The sequence below is a fragment of the Odocoileus virginianus genome, chromosome 26, assembly GCF_023699985.2.
Source record: "Odocoileus virginianus isolate 20LAN1187 ecotype Illinois chromosome 26, Ovbor_1.2, whole genome shotgun sequence".
Taxonomy (NCBI): domain Eukaryota; kingdom Metazoa; phylum Chordata; class Mammalia; order Artiodactyla; family Cervidae; genus Odocoileus; species Odocoileus virginianus.
The window spans coordinates 5280187-5303267 of NC_069699.1; the positions used below are offsets into that span (position 1 = coordinate 5280187).

The 23081-nt window shown below is 45.3% G+C and overlaps 1 protein-coding gene across 1 annotated transcript in view; it reads right to left on the minus strand.

The window, feature by feature from the left end:
• DYNC1LI1 (dynein cytoplasmic 1 light intermediate chain 1) overlaps positions 1-22876 on the minus strand; it is a 55723-nt gene extending 32847 nt beyond the window's left edge. The window contains exons 1-2 of the mRNA XM_020892126.2: positions 22620-22876; positions 22354-22427 (exon numbers count right to left, since the gene is read on the minus strand). Of these exons, the coding sequence (XP_020747785.1) occupies positions 22354-22427; positions 22620-22765 (220 nt within the window). The 5' untranslated portion in view covers positions 22766-22876. The remainder of the gene's footprint in view (positions 1-22353; positions 22428-22619) is intronic.
• Positions 22877-23081: the final 205 nt, after the last annotated feature.

The following is a 23081-nucleotide window of genomic DNA, read 5'->3' on the forward strand; positions in this document are numbered from 1 at the left end:
TTCATATGCCACAACTACTGAGCTCTCAAGCAACTACTGAGTTCACACGCTGCAATGACTGAAGCCCAGGCACCTCGAGCCTGCGCTCCACAAGAGAAGCCACTGCGATGAGAAGCCCCCACACCACAGAGAGAGCAGCCCCACTCGCCGCGCTCGAGGACACTCCTGCAGAGTGATGAAGACCCAGTGCAGCCAGAAATAGACTGCTCTTCTCTAAAAAGAGAAGGCAGGCACAGACCAAGACGCAAGAAATACTTAACAAAGACCTAGAAAAACTAAAGAACAGACAGACAACAACTGATACAAAAAATACACTAGAAGGAGCCGACTGCAGCAGAAGGGGAGGCACAAGAATGGAGGAGACAGCAGAAGGGTGGAATACACTGCCTCAGAACAGAATAAAGAGAAAGGAAAAAAGAACAGAGTCTAAGAGACCTCTGGGACAACATTAAAGGCAGCAACATTCGCACTGTAAGGGTCCCAGAAGGAGAGAAAGGACCTGAGAAAATATCTGAAGAGACAATAACTGAAATTTTCTTACCTGGGAAAGGAAACAGTCACCTGAATTAAGGAAGCACAGTCAGTCCCAGGCAGGATAAACCCAGGGAGGAACATGGTGAGACACAAAGTAATCAAACTGACAAAAATTAATGACAAAGAAGAAATATTAAAAGCAACAAGAAAAAAGCTGTAATTAACAAACAAGGAAACTCCCATAAGGTTATCACGAGATTTCTCAGCAGAAACTCTGCAAGCCAGCAGGGAGTGGCAAGTTATATTTAATGCGATGAAAGGGAACAATCTACAACCAAGAATACTCTACCCAGCAAGGTTCTCATTTAGATTCGAAGGAAAAATCAAAATCTTTACAGACAAGCAAAAGCTAAGGGAATTCAGCACCACCAGATCAGCTTTGCCACAAATGTTAAAAGAACTTCTCTAGGCAGAAAAGAAAAGGCCACAACTAGAAACAAGAAAATTACAAGTGCAAAATAACAAGTGGTAAAGTCAAACATACAGTAAAGGTAGGAAATAACCCATATACAACATACAAATATGATACCAAAACTAGCAATCGTGGGACTTCCCTGGCAGTCCAGTCGTTAAGATGCTGCACTTCCAATGCAAGGGGCACGGGATCCATCCCTGGTCAGGGAACTAAGACAGCACATGCTTCATGGCCCAGTCAAAAAATTAGAATTTATACAACTAGCAATTGTGAGAAGAGGAGAGTATACACGCAGGATATTGAAAATGCATTTATAATTAAAAGACCAGCAGCTTTGAACAATCTTGTTTATATACAGACTGCTCTATCAAAATCTCAAGGTCGGGCTCTCCTGGTGGCCCAGTGGAAAAGAACCTGCCTGCCAACGCAAGAGACATGGTTCGATCCCTGGTCTGGGAAGACCCCACGTGCCCTGCGGCAAGTAAGCCCGTGCGGCACAGCTACTGAGCCTGCGCTCCAGAGCCCGGGCGCTGCAACTGCTGAGTCCTCACCCTCAACTGCTGCAGCCTAAGCGCCCTAGAGCCTGTGCTCCCCACCACAAGACCCGCCCTAATGAGGAGCCCGCACCACAGCCAGAGCGCAGCTCCCACTCACAGCAGCTAGGGGAAAGGCCACGCAGCAACAAAGACCCAGCACAGCCAGGGACAAACACATACACTTTCAGAAACAACTTCAAGGTAACCACAAACCAAAAATCTGCAATAGACACACTCACACAAAAGAAAAACAAACCCAAACACAATACCAAAGTTAGTCATCAAATCACAAGAGAACAAAAGAGGAAGAAAAGAGACCTACAAAAAAATTCACAAGAACTAAGAAAATGGTAATAGAAACAGACGTATCAATAATTACCTTAACTGGAAATGGATTAAAACCAATGAAAAGACAGACTGACTAAATGAATACAAAAACAAATAAGATGTCTATATATGCTGCTACAAGAGACCCACTTCAGATTTAGGGACACATACAAACCGAAAGAGAGGGGATGGAAAAGGTATTCCATGCAAAGAGAAATCAACAGAAAGCTAGAGAAGCAATACTCATATCAGACAAACAGCCTTTAAAATAAAGACTGCTACAAAAGACAAAGAAGGACACTACATAATGATCAAGGGATCAATCCAAGAAGATACAACAACTGTAAATACATAATTCAACAGGAGCACATCAATATAAGGCAAATACTAACAGCCATTAAAGGAGAAATTGACAGTACCACAGTAATAGTAGGGGACTTTAACATCCCATTTTCATCAATGGACAGATCCAGACAGAAAATCAACAAGGAAACACAGACCTTAAATGACACATCAGACCAGACGGACTTCATATTTACAGAGCATTCCATCCAAAACCAGCAGAATACCCATTCTTCCAAGTGCACAAGGAATATTCTCCAGAATTGATCACATGCTGAGCCACAAAGCAAGCCTCAGTAAATTTAAGAAAACTGAAATCATATCAAGCATCTTTTCTGATCACAATGCTATGAGATTAGAAATGAACTACAAGAAACAAGACTGTAAAAAACACAAACATGGAGAGGCTAAATAATATGTTACTCAACAACCAATGGATCACTGAAGTAATCAAAAAGGAAATAAATACCCAGAGTCAAATGAAAACGAAAGCATAAATATCCAAAAACATAAGGGATACACAAAATCAGTTCTAAGAGGGAAGTTTGTAGCAATATAGTCTTGCCTCAAGAAATACGAAAAAAATCCCAAAAGCTTTTACATACATATATACATAATACGTATTATACATTTGAGAAAACATGAATTTTTGTCTAAAAAATTTATGAGATTTTGATTTCACTTAGTATGACTAAAATGCTAGATTTCTAATTAAAAAAACACATGCAACAAGCAACAAGTAAAAAAAGGTTTACTGTATAGCACAAAGAACTATAGCCAGTATCTTGTAATAACCTATAATGGAAAACAATTTCTAAAGTATATGCATATATGTATAGCTGAATCACCTGCTGTGCACCTGAAACACTGTTAAGTCAACTCTTTATCAATAAAATACATATATGAAGTTTAAAAAAAATTTTTAAAGAAATAATAAAAATCTCAAACAACCTAACCTTTATACCTAAAGCAGCTAGAGAAAGAAGAACAAACAAAATCCAAACTTAGAGCAGATATAAATGAAATAGAGATCAAGACCAATGAGACTAAATGCTGGTTCTCTGAAAAGATAAGCAAAATTGATCAACGTTTATCCAGACTCACCAAGAAAAAAGGAAGAGGGCACAAATCAATAAAATCAGAAAGGAGAAGTCACAACAGACACCACAGAGGTACAAAGGGTTGGGGCTTCCCTGGTGGTCCAGGGTAAAGACTCTACCTTGCAACGCAGGGACATGGGTTCAACCCGTGGTTGGATAACTAAGATCCCACATGCCACAGAGAAACCAAGCCTGCATGTCACAACCACTGCGCCTGTGTGCCACAACTAGAGCGTTCACGTGCTGCAGTGAGAGATCTCAAGTGACACGACCAAGGCCCGACGCAGAAAATGAGTAAAAATATTTTTTAAAAAAGAAAATATAATACAAAGGATCATAAAAGCAACATGTACAAGCAACTACATGCCATTAAAAGAGACAACCTAGAAGAAATAGACAGATTCTTAGAAAGGTACAATTTCCCAAGACTGAACCAGGAAGAAACTGAAAATATGAACAAACAAATCACAAGTACTGAAAGTGAAACTTGAAATTAAAAAAGGCCCAACAAAGAAAAGTCCAGGGTCAGATAGTTGCATGGGTAAATTCTATTGAGCATTTAAATGGCAACCCGCACCAGTATTCTTGCCTGGAAAATCCCATGGACGGAGGAGCCTGGTAGGCTACAGTCCATGGGATCGCAAAGAGTCGAACACGACTGAGCAACTTCACTCACTCACTCCTGAAACTCAAAAAATTACAAAGGAAGGAACACTCCCAAACTCATTCTAAGAGGCCACCATCATCTGGTATCAGGAACTGATACCAAAACTCAACAAAGATACCACAAAGAAAATAAAATTATTGGCCAGTATCACTGATGAACACAGACGCAAAATTCCTTGACAAAATACTAGCTAACTAAATCAAACAGTACATTAAAAAAAAAATCATACACCACAATCAAGTGGGATATACCCACACACACAAAAAAAATCATACACTGTAGTCAAGTGGGGTATAACCTAGGGATGCAAGGATCTTTCAATATCTGTAAATCAGTGTGATACACCACACCACATCATTAAACTGAATAAAAACCATATGATCACCTCAATAGATGAAAAAAAGCTTCTGACAAAATTCAACACTCACTTATGATTTAAAAAAAAAAAAAAACCTCCAGAAAGTAGGAACAGAGGGAATACACCTCAGCATAATAAAAGCCACCTGTAACAGACCTATAGCTAACATCATACTCAATGGTGAAAAGCTGAAAGCACTTCATTTAAGATCAGGAATAAGACAACGACATCCACTCTCTCCAATTCTATTCAACATAGTTTTGGAAGTCCCCGCCATGGCAATCAGAACAAATGAAAGGAATCCGAATTGGGAAAGAAGTAGTGAAACTGTCACTGTTCACAGATTAGACTATACACAGAAAATCCTAAAGATATGCCAGAGAACTACTGGTGCTAGTCGAGGAATTCAGCAAAGTTGCAGGATACAAAATTAATGCACAGAAGTCTCTTGCATTCCTATACACTAACAATGAAAGATCAGAAAGAGAAATTAACTGTCCCATTTACCACTGCAACAATAAAGAACAAAATTACTAGGAATAAACCTACCTAGGGAGGCAAGAGAGCTGTATTCAGAAAACCGTAAGGTAGTGATGAAAGAAATCAAAGACAACACAAACAGACGGAGAGATATATCCTGTTCGTGGACTGAAAGAATCAATATGGTGACTATGTCTACACTACGCCAAAAGTGAAAGTGTTAGTCGCTCAGTCGTGTCTGACTCTTTGCAACCCCATGCACTATAGTCAGCCAGGCTCCTCTGTCCATGGAATTCTCCAGGCAAGAATACTGAACCGAGTAGTCATTCCCTTCTCCAGGGGATCTTCCCAACCCAGGGATAGAATTCAGGTCTCCCGCGCTGCAGGCAGATTCTTTACCACTGAGCCATCAGGAAAGACCAAAGCAACCTACAAACTCAATGCAATCCCTATGATATTACCAATGGCATTTTTCACAGAATTATTACAGAAAGATTTCAAATTTGTATAAAAATACAAAAGACCACAAATAGCCAAAGCAATCCTGGAAAGAAAAACAAAGCTGGAAAAATCAGACTCCCTGACTTCAGACTAAACTACAAAGCTACAGTAATCAAAACAGTATGGTCTGACACAAAACCAGAATTATAGATCAATGGACCCAGAAATAAACCCATGCACCTGCGGTCAACTAATCTATGACAAAGGAGGCAAGAATACACAATGGAGAAAAGACAGTCTCTTCAATAAGTGGTGCTGGGAAAACTGGACAGCTACATGTAAAAGAATGAAATCAGAACACTAACACCATACACAGAAATAAACTCAAAATGGATCAAAGACCTAAATATAAGGTGAGACACTATAAAACTCTAAAAAGAAAATATGGGCAGAACACTCTTTAACAAACTCCAACAAGACCTTTTTCAACCCACCTCCTAAAATAAAGAAAATAAAACCAAAAATAAACAAATGGGACCTAATTAAACTTCGAAGATTTTGCACAGCAAAGGAAACCATAAACAAGATGAAAAGATAACTCTCAGAATGGCAGAAAATATTTACAAACCAAGCAACCGCCAAAAGATTAATCTCCAGATACAGAAACAGCTCAGAACTTCCCTGTTGGCCCAGTGGCTAAGACTCCATATTACCAATGCAGCGGACCCAGGTTCAATTCCTGGTCAGGGAACTAGATCCCACATGCCCCAATGAAGATCAAAGATCCCACTAAGATCCAGTGCAGCCAAAGAAATAAATATATATTAATATATATACACATATACATGTATATGTATTTTTATATATACATTCACACATATGACACAGATAAAAAAAAAAACAAAAACAAAAACACTCAACCAAAAACTGGGCAAAATACCTAAACAGATATTCCTCCAAAGAAGACACACAGATGGCCAAACACATGAAAAGATGCTCAACATCACTAGTTACTAGAGAAATTCCAACCAAAACTACAATGAGGCAACATCTCACACCAGTCAGAATGGTCATCATCAAAAAAATCTACAAACAATAAATGATGGAGGGAATTCCCTGGCGGCCCAGTGGTTAAGAAGCTGCTCGCCAATGCAGGAGACAGATTTGATCTGTGGTCAGGGAACTAAGATCCCATGTGCTACAGGGCACTGAGCCCACGCCCCGGAACCCGCACGCCGCAGCCACTGAGGCTGTGTACCCAGAGCCCACACTCCACAGCCCCTGAGCCTGTGTACCCAGAGCCCGCACGCCACAGCCACCGAGCCTGTGTACCCAGAGCCCGCACGCCACAGCCACCGAGCCTGTGTACCCAGAGCCCGCACGCCACAGCCACCGAGCCTGTGTACCCAGAGCCCACACTCCACAGCCCCTGAGCCTGTGTACCCAGAGCCCGCACGCCACAGCCACCGAGCCTGTGTACCCAGAGCCCACACTCCACAGCCACCGAGCCTGTGTACCCGGAGCCCACACGCCACAGCCCCTGAGCCTGTGTACCCAGAGCCCGCACGCCACAGCCCCTGAGCCTGTGTACCCAGAGCCCGCACTCCACAGCCACCGAGCCTGTGTACCCAGAGCCCGCACTCCACAGCCCCTGAGCCTGTGTACCCAGAGCCCACACTCCACAGCCCCTGAGCCTGTGTACCCAGAGCCCGCACTCCACAGCCACCGAGCCTGTGTACCCGGAGCCCACACGCCACAGCCCCTGAGCCTGTGTACCCAGAGCCCGCACGCCACAGCCCCTGAGCCTGTGTACCCAGAGCCCGCACTCCACAGCCACCGAGCCTGTGTACCCAGAGCCCGCACGCCACAGCCACCGAGCCTGTGTACCCAGAGCCCGCACTCCACAGCCCCTGAGCCTGTGTACCCAGAGCCCACACTCCACAGCCCCTGAGCCTGTGTACCCAGAGCCCGCACGCCACAGCCACCGAGCCTGTGTACCCAGAGCCCGCACGCCACAGCCCCTGAGCCTGTGTACCCAGAGCCCGCACGCCACAGCCCCTGAGCCTGTGTACCCAGAGCCCGCACGCCACAGCCCCTGAGCCTGTGTACCCAGAGCCCGCACGCCACAGCCCCTGAGCCTGTGTACCCAGAGCCCGCACTCCACAGCCCCTGAGCCTGTGTACCCAGAGCCCGCACTCCACAGCCCCTGAGCCTGTGTACCCAGAGCCCGCACGCCACAGCCACCGAGCCTGTGTACCCAGAGCCCGCACGCCACAGCCCCTGAGCCTGTGTACCCAGAGCCCGCACGCCACAGCCACCGAGCCTGTGTACCCAGAGCCCACACGCCACAGCCACCGAGCCTGTGTACCCAGAGCCCGCACGCCACAGCCACCGAGCCTGTGTACCCAGAGCCCGCACTCCACAGCCCCTGAGCCTGTGTACCCAGAGCCCACACTCCACAGCCCCTGAGCCTGTGTACCCAGAGCCCGCACGCCACAGCCACCGAGCCTGTGTACCCAGAGCCCGCACGCCACAGCCCCTGAGCCTGTGTACCCAGAGCCCGCACGCCACAGCCACCGAGCCTGTGTACCCAGAGCCCACACTCCACAGCCACCGAGCCTGTGTACCCAGAGCCCGCACTCCACAGCCCCTGAGCCTGTGTACCCAGAGCCCGCACGCCACAGCCACCGAGCCTGTGTACCCAGAGCCCGCACGCCACAGCCACCGAGCCTGTGTACCCAGAGCCCGCACGCCACAGCCACCGAGCCTGTGTACCCAGAGCCCGCACGCCACAGCCACCGAGCCTGTGTACCCAGAGCCCGCACGCCACAGCCCCTGAGCCTGTGTACCCAGAGCCCGCACGCCACAGCCACCGAGCCTGTGTACCCAGAGCCCGCACGCCACAGCCACCGAGCCTGTGTACCCAGAGCCCGCACGCCACAGCCACCGAGCCTGTGTACCCAGAGCCCGCACTCCACAGCCCCTGAGCCTGTGTACCCAGAGCCCGCACGCCACAGCCCCTGAGCCTGTGTACCCAGAGCCCGCACGCCACAGCCCCTGAGCCTGTGTACCCAGAGCCCGCACGCCACAGCCACCGAGCCTGTGTACCCAGAGCCCGCACGCCACAGCCCCTGAGCCTGTGTACCCAGAGCCCGCACGCCACAGCCACCGAGCCTGTGTACCCAGAGCCCACACTCCACAGCCACCGAGCCTGTGTACCCAGAGCCCGCACGCCACAGCCACCGAGCCTGTGTACCCAGAGCCCGCACTCCACAGCCCCTGAGCCTGTGTACCCAGAGCCCGCACGCCACAGCCCCTGAGCCTGTGTACCCAGAGCCCGCACGCCACAGCCACTGAGCCTGCACACCACAAAGCCCATACTCCGCGACAAGAGGAGCCACAACGGGGAACCGGTACAGTGAATCTAGAGAGGCGCTCCCCGCTCGCCACAATCAGAGAAAGCCGGTGTGCAGCAGTGAAGATCCAGAACAGTCAAAATAAATAAATTAATGCTTTTAAAAATTAAAAACTAAATAAATGCAGTGTGGAGTAAAGGAACTCTCTCCCACTGTTGGGAGGAACATGTATTGATACGGCCACTAGGAAGAAGAGTGACATTCCTTAAAACACTAAAAACATTAGCTACTCCATGATCCAATAATCTCATTCCTGAGCACATACCTGGAGAAAACTGTAACTCAACATGCTCTCCAATGCTCACTACAGCTCTGTTTACAATAGCCAGGATATGGAAGCAACCTAATATTCATCAACAGAGAAATGGATGAGGAAGCTGTGGTACATACACACAATGGAATATTACTCAGCTATAAACACAAATGAAATTGTGCCATTTGCAGAGACATGGATGGACCCAGAGATTCTCAGAGTGAAGTAAAGTCAGAAAAATAAATATCACATTAACACATATGTGGAATCCAGAAAAATGGTACAGATGAATCTATCTGCAAAACAGAGACAGACACAGAGAAGACACACGTGGACACCAAGGGGGAAAGCAAGGGGGTTGAGCTGCGAAACTGGGACCGACACACGTAACTACTATGTATTAAACAGGTAACTAATGAGAAAGCTACTGTAAGCACAGGGAACCGTACTCAATGCTGGGTGGGGACCCAAGTGAGAAGGAAGCCAAAAATATACATGGATGGCTGTGTACAAACAGCTGATTCACTCTGCTGTACAGCAGAGATTACCACCTGACCTGCCTCCTGAGAAACCTGTGTGCAGGTCAGGAAGCAACAGTTAGAACCGGACATGGAACAGCAGACTGGTTCCAGATCGGGAAAGGAGTACGCCAAGGCTGTATATTGTCACATTGCTTGTTTAACTTATATGCAGAGTACATCATGAGAAACGCTGGGCTGGAAGAAGCACAAGCTGGAGTCAAGATTGCCGGGAGAAATATCAACAACCTCAAATATGCAGATGACACCACCCTTATGGCAGAAAGCGAAGAGGAACTAGAGCCTTTTGATGAAAGTGAAAGAGGAGAGTGAAAAAGTTGGCTTAAAGCTCAACATTCAGAAAACAAAGATCATGGCATCTGGTCCCATCACTTCATGGCAAATAGATGGGGAAACAGTCACAGACTTTATTTTTGGGGGGCTCCAAAATCACTGCAGATGGTGATTGCAGCCATGAAATTAAAAGACGCTTGCTCCTTGGAAGAAAAGCTATGATCAACCTAGACAGCATACTGAAAAGCAGAGACATTACTTTGCCAACAAAGGTCTGTCTAGTCAAGGCTATGGTTTTTCCAGTAGTCATGGATCGATGTGAGAGTTGGACCATAAAGAAAGCTGAGCACCAAAGAATTGAAGCTTTTGAACTGTGGTGTTGGAGAAGACTCTTGAGAGTCCCTTGGACAGCAAGGAGATCCAGCCAGTCCATCATGAAAGAAATCAGTCCTGAATATTCATTGGAAGGACTGATGCTGAAGCTGAAACTCCAATACTCTGGCCACCTGATGTGAAGAACTGACTCACTGGAAAAGACCCTGATGTTGGAAAAGACTCAAGGTGGGAGAATGGGATGACAGAGGATGAGATGGTTGGATGGCATCACTGACTCAATGGACATGAGTTTGTGTAAGCTCCAGGAGTTGGTGATGGACAGGGAAGTCTGGTGTGTTGCAGTCCATGGGGTTGCAAAGAGCTGGACATGACTGAGTGACTGAACCGAAACTGAAAAATTAACACATTATAAAGCAATTATACCCACTAAAAAATTTAAAATAGAAACAAGTAAATAAAATAGATAACCAACAGGGACCTAATGTACAGCACAGGGACCTCTGTTCAATGTTCTATAATAACCTAAACGGTAAAAGAACTTAAAAAACAATACACACATGCATATGCATAACTGATTCATTCTGCTGTACACCTGAAGCTAACACAACCTTGCTAATCAACTGCACCCAACTGCGCCCAACTACGCCCAACTGCGCCCAACTATACCCAACTACACCCAAATACGCCCAACTACACCCAACTGTGACCAACTACAACCAAATATGCCCAACTACACCCAAATATGCCCAACTGAGCCCAACTGCACCCAACTACACCCAAATAGGCCCAACTACGCCCAACTACACCCAACTGCACCCAACTGTGCCCAACTACACCCAAGTGCACCCAACTACACCCAACTGTGCCCCACTGCACCCAACTACATCCAAATAGGCCCAACTACGCCCAACTGCGCCCAACTACACCCAAATACGCCCAACTACACCCAACTGCACCCAACTGCGCCCAACTACACCCAAGTGCGCCCAACTACACCCAAATAGGCCCAACTGCGCCCAACTACACCCAACTGTGCCCCACTGCACCCAACTACACCCAAATATGCCCAACTTCACCCAACTACACCAAAATATGCCCAACTACACCCAACTACGCCCAACTGCACCCAACTACACCCAAATATGCCCAACTGTGCCCCACTGCACCCAATGACACCCAAATATGCCCAACTTCACCCAACTACGCCCAACTACACCCAAATGTGTCCAAATATGCCCAACTACACCCAAACATTAAGTGAACATTTAAAAACCCCTAACATATGTTGGCCACCTCATGCGAAGAGCTGACTCACTGGAAAAGACCCTGATGCTGGGCCAGACTGAAGGCAGGAGGAGAAGGGGATGACAGAGGATGAGATGGCTGGATGGCATCACCAACTCAATGGACATGAGTTTGAGTAAACTCCAGGAGTTGGTGATGGACAGGGAGGCCTGGCGTGCTGTAGTCCATGGGGTCACAGAGTTGGACACAACTGAGCGCCTGAACTGAACATTTCTTTAGATCAAACTTTATCATAAAAAAGTTATTTTCATGTCCTCATCCAGGCACTGGGCAACTTTCCCTGTAAGGGACTAGATAGCAATACTTTAGGTTTCGCAGGTCACATAAAGTCTCTGTCACATATTCATCTTTGGGTTCCACGTCCCCAACTCTTCAAAAATGTGAAAAATAAACACCGTTCTTAGCTTGCTAGCCACAGAACAAGAGTCTATAAGCCAAATCCTGCCCTAGTGGATGGACCGAAAGGAGGAATTTGTTAATCCAATTACTGTGAAATTCTCCACGGCAAATAAGCCTGTATTTCAAATTATTCATCTGAACCTATTCAAGTAAATCACTCTCTGTGAGCCAAGTACAGGATCCAAGCATTTAAAAGAACTTCAGTTTTACCACAAACCACCACCAGTCATCAATTCTCACCTGAAGCTCAAATGTGAACACCAAATTAATTAGAAAAAAAAACTCCACATAAAATAACCAGAACAGCATCAATGTAAAGGTGTGCTCATGATGCTGTTTTGTCTCAACAGATATCTAGTTTAACAACAGGATGTAATGCTCATAATCTTTATAATAATTTGATGAATGAATAAAAAAATAAAGATCTAGAAGATGGGACTTCTAGTAACTATAACCTTGTCACCATTAGTTGTCTAAACCAGGACAAATCAGGTATTTCCATTTGCTCCCTTGTCTTCTAAATGGAGGTGGGGTGGGGTGTAAAACCAGACAATCGCCAATCTTTAAAGTGATGGATTTAAAGTTCTAGGCCTATTACAATCCATACCTTCTTGATCAGTAATATGATACACTAGGGTTTTTCTTAGACATTGGTGTTTTAAAAAGAAAACAAAAACATGAATTGTGAAAATGAGCAGTTAAAACACTAAGTACATACTGTACTAGGTTAGTAACAACTGTCCTGACCACTTCCTATGTATGCCAATGTTTGAAGCGTTTTACAAACAGTATCTCATATAATCCTTACAATAATCCTCAAAGGTAAACAGTATAATCTGAAAGATTAAGCCACTTGCTGAAGTAGGGTCAGGATTTAAATCCAGCAATGCTCCTCCACTCTATTATCTCTGTCTTTGTTAGGGAGCAGGTTCTAGTATCCTTCCACCAGCTCAAGACAGACAGGGATGACAAAAGGGAAATCTAAGCGGTACTCTGCCTCCCTCTCCTCCCAGCTTTCTTTCCTGCTGTCACGGAAGGCTGAAGCACAGCACACTCCCTGCTGGACACAGGTTTGTGTCTCTGACACCTGCTTTCTAGGCAGAGCTTTGATTCACACTTCCACGTACCTCTGTTGGAAACTTTACGGTCCACAGCATCATGATATCAATCATAACATAGAGAATTCGAGCCTGCCATATTCCTTCTTTATCCAAGTAAGATACCAACACTGTAAAATGAACACCTCTGATTTGGCTTTGCATGATGTAAAATAAACTACTGGGATTCCCTGGTGGTCGAGTGGTTAAAAATCCATCTGTCAATGCAGGTAACACGGGTTCAATCCCTGGTCCGGGAGGACTCCACACGCTGCGGGGCAGCTGAGCCCATGGGCCACAACTACTGAGCCTAGAGCTGGCGCTGCCCAACAAGGGCGGACACCACGAGGAGAAGCCCGCGCACCCCAACCAGAGAAGGCCCATGCGCAGCAACAGAGGGCAGAGCCAAAAATAAATGTTTATTAAAATAAATTAGAAAATATATCATCCTGTTTCATCTGAAAGCTCCGGTGCCAAGAGCCACGAGCAGTCACCACTGGAGCTACTTTTGGCTGTGGGCCTTTCTCGCTTTCCGTAAGTTACCTGGATGACCCAAGAAGGTTGGGGGGGCTGGTCCACTCTTCATACTGCAAAGAGCACCTTTCCCTTGCCAGCCGGCAAAAGCAGGGAGAAACTACTAACCAGCTATAGGATCTGCAGCCACTGATTCAAGACTACCTCCCTCCAGTAGGTCAAGGAGTGCGTGTGGTGGAAAGCCAACCCTGAATCCTAGCTCAGCTGTGTACCCTGGGGTTCAAAGCCCTCTTCTACAAGACGGTGAACATGCTACAGAGCAAAGCACCTAGCAGAAGACTCGAGTAACAGGCATAACACACACTCCGTCAGCTGGCCTCAGCCTTACCTCTGAGTATCATTCAGCCTTCTACATGACAGTGAAAAACAAAACTTACCCTCTATCATTTCTCTCACTAGACCTGAACTGAAGTGTAATTCAATAAACATTCACCAAGGCCAATAAATGCTGATCCCAATGGTTATTAACAGTTCCTAGGCTCCAGAGGGTCAAAGTCACCCTCATGCAATAGTTCTTAATGAACAAGCATAGTATGTATGTATTCTACAATTAAACTGCCTTTAAATTAATATGCCAGTTTTTAACCTACCTACCAGATAGGCAAAGATTAACACGAACAGTCCCTGATGTCACCAATGGTGTTAGACAAACAAGTACTTTCACACGCTGATAGTGGGACATGTAGAACAGTACAACTTTCTAAGACTACTGTTTAATAATATTTAAGAAGACTTTAAAGATATATACTTTTGACCTAGCAATTCAACCTGTGGAAATTTATCCCAAAGATAATACCTGGTTATCTTAAGTGGAAAATGGGATGTAACAAGAATAATCTGTTTACCCATCAAGTAAAATTTTATGACAGAGCCATATGTAGTATTCAGTCACTAAAAGGGAAATCCATATCTGTTACCATACCAAAGAAATAAAAACTTTCTGATACATAGAGAGAAAAAAAATCTGATTTCAAAATATAAGGTATGAGCCTATTTTGTTTAAAAAACAAATATATACATAGAGAAAATGAAAACTGATTATCTCCAGGTGGTGAGACCACTTGTTAATCTGATTTTTCTTACTCAAAAATACTTTTTCTCTCTGGCAAGAAGGATGTATTATTTCACCATTTAAAACACTGCATACTAATTTAAGCAGAAGGTGTGCTGCACATCATCTGAGTTCTCTGAATCCCAGGAAACGTGAAAGACTCTTCGCTGAGAGGTCAGGAGGCCGCAAGCTGCCCACAAGCCCCCAGCTTCGCATGCGGGGAGGGCTGACTCCGACACCGGGGCCTCTGGTGAAGGGCTCCCCAACACGCGAGCAGCTCGGGACCCTCTCTCCAGGGTTTCAGCGGCAGCCGCGCGTCCTCCCAGTCCTGCAGTGCTCCCCTCCCACCCTCCTGGCAAAACTTCACTCAGACACCACCTGTGCCATCGAGTCTTGTGTAACCTCTTCAGCGACTACTTCAGACCGACACATCTGACGTTTCACCATTCGCTGCGAGTCTTTCCCCACAGGAGCTTACAGGCCCCGGGAGCGCAGGGACCACGCCGTGGGAGCCGTGTCTTCTCCAGATGGCCCAGGAGAGCACCTTCCGCACAGCATGCTCTAATAAACGCTTGATGAGCTAATGAAAAAAGAGGTTACCTGCGAGGCTTCTCCAACGGCCATGCCCTTACCTTACAAACAAAATACGGACCCCAAAAGGTTAGTCCATGGTCACTTTTTTTTCTTTTTGGCCTCACCACAAAGCATGTTGGATACAGCTCCCCAACTAGGGGTTGAACCCATGCCCCCTGCACTGGGAGCAGGCTTAACCTCTGGACGACCAGGAGGTTCCTTGGTCACTCACGCTATAGTGACACAGTCCCACGCTGAGCTTGGGTCTTTCCTTCTTCCCAACTCAAGGCTCCTGTTCTGCATTTTCAAACGGCTTTTGCTGATCTTCCTTCTTGTGGACGTCACACCAACTGAATTACCACTCTTATCACCTGACATCTGTACTTCCTCCAGCTGTTTTCTGTTTTTGACAATAGCTCTAGAAGGAAATATATGAGCTTCTCTTGACAATTTTTAAACCTGTGTTCAGATTATACCTCTAGCTGGTATAACAATGAACCTTCAAGTAAAAGATGGTCAACATTCATCCAGCATTTATTTACTGAGCACCTATTAGGGGCCAAACACCATATCTGGTTAACCAGAAACCTCTATTAACTGGCACCGGGCACTGATTGATAAACTGATGCCCCTAACATTTTAAAAGCGGGGGCTGCTTGTGGACTCTGTGGGAGAAGGCGAGGGTGGGATGTTTCAAGAGAACAGCATCGAAACATGTATATTATCTAGGGTGAAACAGATCACCAGCCCAGGTTGGATGCATGAGACAAGTGCTCGGACCTGGTGCACTGGGAAGACCCAGAGGGATCGGGTGGAGAGGGAGGTGGGAGGGGGGATCGGGATGGGGAATACATGTAAATCCATGGCTAATTCATTTCAATGTATGACAAAAACCACTTCAATGTTGTAAAGTAATTAGCCTCCAACTAATAAAAATAAATGAAAAAATAAATAAACAAATAAAAGCGGGGGCTGCAAACTTCTGCCCATAGGCCACATCTTGTCTGCCGGCCTCTTTCTGCAGATAAAATTTACTAAACACTGCCACCCTCATTCACTCATGTATTATCTATGGCTCTCTGGGGCCTACAAGGGCAGAGCTGAACAGTTACAATAGAGACCATATGGCTCACAGAGCCTAAATTATTTCCTATGTGGCCTTGATAGGTTGCTGACCATCATAAAATACCAATGTGCCACTGGACTCTCAAAACACTTTATATTTGGTATATTTTATAGCGACAGTAACATGTAATAGGCAATAGTTTTGTTAAACCTTTGAAAATTACCAGTCCAACAGCATAGCTGTGACAGCACTACTCCTTATATCCCATTCCTATAACCGATCATTCCAGAAAACAGTGCCACCTGATAAAGATCTGTTTCTCACAAGTCACAACTTCGGGGACCTTTAATCCCAGTTTCTCTCAAACAGTTTCCGACTGAACAATTTCATTCTTTTCAGAGTCAGCCCTTATACAGAAAACCACTCACTTCCTTGACAAGTTACTTCCCTGAAAAGATCTCTAGTCCAGTGTGTATCTTGAGGTCTCCTACTTAAAATAATTCAAACATAAAACAAATGAATTTTATTCGTGATGATGCTCAGTATTTTGTGAGACTTTTTGGCTGCGTACTATCCTGAGCTACTAATGCCTTCAGGGATAAAAACTGCAGACTCCAGATTTCTTCCCTGAGCAGAATCAAACCGTCCACATATAGAAAGAAATACTTCATTAGTTTAAACCCAATTACAGCATGTTTTCAAAACAATTCTTCAAAAATATACAACTCACAAGCCTTACAATTAGAAATAATTACAGAATGTCAGAGGAGGTAAGACTTCAGAAATCACTAAGTCCAAGTCTCTTAATTTACAGATGAGAAAGATGAGGCTTACATGATTTACCAATGGGCCAACCAACTAGCTTTCATTAATTCACGATGGCCTCAAAACAGGAAGTAATACTAATGTCTCATCTATCAGCCAGGCACTGTGCTGGCGTCCAAGGCTATGTACGTATCTTCAGACAATGAATTCAATTAATCTATATCAATGAGATTTTTTGCAATGAAGCAGATTACATCAGGAGAACTAAAGAAAATTCCTTAATAACTGCTAGACATCTTTTACTTTTCCTACAAAGAGAGCTCTCTTTTCTTGAAGAGAGACTGCCTGGTGTATAGATTAAGGATACTGGCTCTGGAGCCAGACTGCACAATTCAGGATCCTGACGTTGCCCCTTTCTGGCTATGTAACCTCAGGGCAATTTACGTAACAGCTGTGTTTCTTCCGGGATCTTTACCGAGATAATCTCAGTATGTAAACAATCCTAATGTGCCTGGTGCACTAAGTGCCTACAAATTTGTTGCTGTTGTTACTTTCCTTAGGTAGTCTTATCAAAACAGGGTCAAGTGACCCAAGGTATGGAGAAAGTGCCCTCAGCAGCAGTTATTAAAACTCATATAACTCCATCACTGTAGTAAAGTTCGATTAAACAGTAAGCATAAAGAGAAAAAAGTTCTTAAAAGGATCACTTGTAAGTTAAATGCTACTAAAACCACACGCACAAGAAGTTCTGCCTTTTAATATCAAGAACAAACAAGTTCATTCCCAAAATCTTTCAAGCAAGAATGACTGAATGCTAATGCCAGAGTGCTTCTGGGTTTTACCAGGGGTCAGACGTAGTAAAAGACTGCTTCAGCACAAATGCCATGGCAGCAGAAGTGTCCCTCATTAAGCTACATCCTAGAATCCAACAAATATTTGGATTTTACTTTAAAATAATTATTAGTATTTTCACTCAAAGATAGCCTTTCTAAAAAGTTATGCAGTAGGAAGAGTAGGTGGCACCTTCTCCCTTGAAGGAATTTCTATCAAAAGTCCAAAAGCCTCACCAAAATCAGAGGGCAAGGTCTTTACAACTGTGTGGCCTTGGAAAACTCACTGAACAGGTCTATGAAATTCAGTATCTTATCTACAAATTGGCATTAACATCTACATTCCAAATTTGGGGAACTTGGGAGGAAGGGGGACAGAGGAGGCAAACTAAGATTTGTATGTAAATGCTTTGAGATATGATCCAGCAATCCTACTCCTGGGCATATATCAGAAAAAAAACATATTTCAAAATGATACATGCACTCCAGTGTTCACTGCAGCACTATTTACAATAGCCAGGACATGGAAGCAACCTAAATGTCTAGCAACAAAGCAATGGTTAAAGAAGATGTGGTACATATATACAATGAAATACCAGTCAAATGAAGTCACTCAGTTGTGTCCAACTCTTCGTGACCCCATGGACTACAGCCCACCAGGCTCCTCTGTCCATGGGATTTCCCAAGCAAGAATACTGGAGTCGGTTGCCATTTCCTTCTCCAGATCTTCCCAAGCCAGGGATCGAACCCAGGTCTCCCACACTGCAGGCACACTTTTTACCGTCTGAGCCGTCAGGAAAGCCCCTGATGAACTAGTACTCGGCCATTAAAAGGAGTGAAATATCATCATCTGCAGAGACAAAGATAAACCCAGAGACTCATACAAAGTGAAGTCAGAAAGAGAAAAAAACATGTAATACTGCTTATATGTGGAATCTAGGAATGATGAAGATGAATTTATCTGCAAAGCAGAAACAGAGACACAGATGTAGAGAACAAACCAATGGATACCAAGGGGGGGAGGGGAGGCTGCAATGAGCTCGCAGAGTGGGACTGATATACACATGCTACTATATACAAATTATGTAACGAATGAGAACCTACTGTGCAGCCCAGGGCTCTCTACTCAGGGGCCTGTGGTGACCTAAACGGGGAGGGAATCTAAACCAGAGTGGGGTGCAGGTACAGCTGGTTCACTTTGCTGCACAACAGAAACTAACAACAACGTAAAGCAACTGTACTCCGATAAAAGGTTTTAAAATGAGAAAGAAAAAAAAAGGTGTTGAGGATGGCTCACACACAGGCATACATTGCCAGTTTTGAGTCCTTCCACCCCAGGCAGTGGGAGGGGAGGCTGCAAAGCCAGGTAAAGCTCAACTGCAATTTGTGTTCACGATATATAATGTTTGATCACTGTTCCTATTTTACATAAATAAAGAGCCTCGTGATGAAAGTGAAAGACGAGAGTGAAAAAGTTGGCTTAAAGCTCAACATTCAGAAAACTAAGATCATGGCATCCGGTCCCATCAGTTCATGGCAAATAGATGGGGATACAGTGGAAACAGTGGCTGACTTTATTTTTCTGGGCTCCAAAATCACTGCAGATGGTGACTGCAGCCATGAAATTACAAGACGCTTACTCCTTGGAAGGAAAGTTATGAACAACCTAGACAGCATATTAAAAACCAGAGACATTACTTTGCCAACAAGGGTCCATCTAGTCAAAGCTATGGTTTTTCCAGTGGTCATGTATGGATGTGAGAGTTGGACTATAAAAGCGCGGACTTCCCTGTTGGTCCAGTGGTTGAGAGTCCGACGGCCAACGCAGAGGTCATAGGTTGGATCCCTGGTCTGGGAAGATTCCACACACCACAGGGCAACTGAGCCTGTGCGCCACTAACTATTGAGCCTGTGCCCTAGAGCCTGGGAGACGCAATTACTGAGCCCGCGGGCCCTAGAGCCCGTGCTCCACAGCAAGAGAAGCCACCACAATGAAACCCCATGCACCGCAGCTAGAGAGGAGCCACACGCAACGAAGTCCCAATGCAGCCAAAATAAAAAGTAAATAAAAATAAATAAAACGTTTAAAAAAAAAAAGAAAGCTGAGCGCCAAAGAATTACTGCTTTTGAACTGTGGTGAGGAGAAGACTCTTGAGAGTCCCTTGGACTGCAAGGACTAAAGGGGATCAGTCCCGAGTGTTCATTATAATGACTGATGTTGAAGCTGAAACTCCAATACTTTTGGCCACCTAATGCGAAGAGCTGACTCATCTGAAAAGACCCTGATGCTGGGAAAGATTGAGGGCAGGAGGAGAAGGGGACAACAGAGGATGAGATGGTTGGATGGCATCACTGACTCGATGGACATGAATTTGAGTAAGCTCCGGGAGTTGGTGATGGACAGGGAGGCCTGGCGTGCTGCTGTCCATGGGGTCGCAAAGAGTTGGACACGACTGAGCAACTGAACTGAACTGGAAATGTAAAATCTTTTTAGTCTCAGTTTTGGTTTTTTAAATATGGGACTCCAGAGATCACCATAATTCATATTATGAAAGACATATTAGAGTCGAACATCCTTTGTCTAGCACATTCAAATTCCAAACAAAGAAAACCACAATCCCTATTTATACATTTTTCTCTTCCACCAGCATAAACTGAAGTCAGTCATAATACATGATGGTAAAATGTCTTTAAGAAATCTTTAAGAGGTATTCTAGAAAATTAAACCTGTTTATGTAATCAGTATAAAAATCTGTTGTCAGCTTTTTCCCAAAGGTGAAAAGGATTTTTATGAAATCCCAGTAGAAATAGTACCCCCAAAAAAATTTTTTTAAATTATAAACTTGCATAACTTGATATCAGGTGGAGCTGGAAAAGCTCATATAAAAGAAATCTGTTTTACAGAAGAGAAGATATAGAACAATCTAGGATAAGTTTGGAGGGATGGAAGTCTAGGGCCTCTAAGTATATTCAGTCTTTCACCCAAAGACAGAGGTTTAAAAAAGGGTTTAAAAAACATGGAGCAAAAAAAAAAAAACCATGGGGCAACCTCAGTGCAAATTAGAAACATCAAGAAATGAACAAAACTGTCACTTTTGTTTCACTAGAAACAGAACCATGTAAGTAACATCTAATGCACTAAGGATTAGTTGGGAAGAACTTCTAAAATGAGATCAAAAATCAGGATCTTCTCTTTACAGCAGCAGCATTGGAAAAGAAGTCTTGAGAGTAATTAAAAATACAACCCACCTCAATGAGGTCAAGCTGTGTTAGGTACAGTTTAGTTTAAGCACTTAATAGAAATTTGTTTAAGTTAGTAGATCGAAAACATTTTCTGGATTTTTTCTTTTTTGCTTTTCGATTCTGTCTCTGGCCTATATTACCACTATGTAGGTACTAACTCAATTTTTAAAATAAAAATATTTTCTAATGCATTTAAAAGAGACTCACAAGTCATTGTTCTGTTATCAGTTCACAAACATTATCTCACTCAGTTGGCCCCATAGCCCTCGGAAATAGGTATTATTTCTATAATGTCTATTTTAAGAAAGAAATTGAGGGTCATAGAAGTCAAAGAACCTACATAAGATCATAGGACTAGTATGTGACATCGTCATGAGGGAACCCAGGTGAATCTGCAGGAGGTACTTTCAATCACATTAAAAACAAAGGTAACACTAATTTTTCAAATAGCTCCATTAACCCTAAATAACGTCAAGAATCACGCTGCAGACTGGCAGCAGTTCATGAAAAATAATTTGTTTTTATTTAAACATTCCCATTAAAAAAAAAATAAAATAAACATTCCCATTAAAAGCAGACCCTGACAAATAGATTTGACTTCTGTTTCCTTTCCTGTTTTTAAATGCACATAAAAAGTCTTGAGGCATCAACACCAAAGTTTTAAAATTTAACCGCCATCTTATGAGCCAAACTTCAAATTTTTACATCGAAAGAGTATGAAAGAAATCTCTCCTCTAAATGACTTTGTAGCTAAGCCTGCAAAAAGGTGAACCTGTGAATTGTTCTCCACGTCCACCCGCAGACTCAGTAAAGAAACAAATACCTAACTCCAGGAGAGCAGAGGGGAGATAGAACAATCTGGACACTCGACACATTAGACCATTTCTCCTTATTACACCCATCTGGCCAAAGGGGCTAAAAGAGAAAGCTGTTTACTGCCCTATAGGTGTTAGCGAAAAAGGCAGCCGCAACACGAGCCCATTGTACCTATAAAAGCTGAACCAAATAAGAACATTTATCACAACTACCAGGTCCCCTTTCTAGCTTCTCTGTCAATTACACAAAGAGCCTGCTATTAAATATTGATGGCATGCTATTTGCAACAGAACTCTGGCGGAGAGCCTCCTGCTACCAATTTTTGTTATGAAAGAAAAACCGTCCTTATTTTCGAGGTAAATCCTCTAAGCCACGAGATCTCTCAGATGGGCTATCGCATTGTCCTTCCCAGGGGAGACTGTCAGGGCCACCCCCACACACACCCAGGAGAGGAGAAGGGTTCTGGGAAGGGCGGGTCCCCGCAGGTCCCGGGGCAGGGGTCCCAGTTTCTCTTCTCCCCCAGCTGTCAGCGACAGGTCGGGCGGCGGGGCGGGGCCCGGCCAGGCTGTCCGCACAAAGCCAGCCGGAGCGCGGCGGGCGGACCCGGACCCAGGCCCGGGAGGACGCCGCGCAGGGCGGACCAGGTGGGGCACTTACCCAGCAGCAGCACATTCTTCCCCGAGGGGAGTTTGGAGCGTGAGCGGGTGGAGACCTCACTGAGGATGCAGGACCTGGCGGGGAACAAGGCGCACGCTCAGGCCGGGGCCCCGCGCCGGAGGGGCTACCCGGGCCTCCACGCCCGGACGGGGGCGGCCGAGAACGCGGCGGCCTGGGCCGGGCGCCGAGCCCCGGCGGGCACGCGACCCTGGACCATCCCCGGGCCGGGGTTGCCAGCGGGAACCAGGGAGGGGTGCGGTCCTTACCAAAGGTTCTGTCCGTCCTCGTCGTCGCCTGCCGCGGCGCCGCCGTTGCCCGACGCTAGCTCGTTGGCCAAGGGGCCGCCTGTGTAAGTCGAGGTTAATCCTGGCGGACAGGAACCGAAGGAGCCGACTCGCCCCACGGCCGCCATTTTGGTCGGGAATCACACCGCTCCCGGCAAAGCTGAATGAGCGCGGCAGCGGCGGCGGCGGGAACCCGGATATGGGGCGTTCGGCGCACGGGAGCGGGGCGGGGCCTGCGGGGGTGGGACCCAGGCTCTGCAGGGACTGACGGAGTTAGCGAGGGCGAATTGCGCGTGCGCTGCAGGCTGGCCGGCACGGCGGGGATGCGCGTGCGCAGATTACCCGGCTGCCCGCCCTGCTGCAGCGCCAGTCCTAAGCTCTGCGGGTTAATTGCCGCTAGCCCCATCCCTTCCGCAGTCCTGGGCTGCAGCCGGTCGCCTTGGG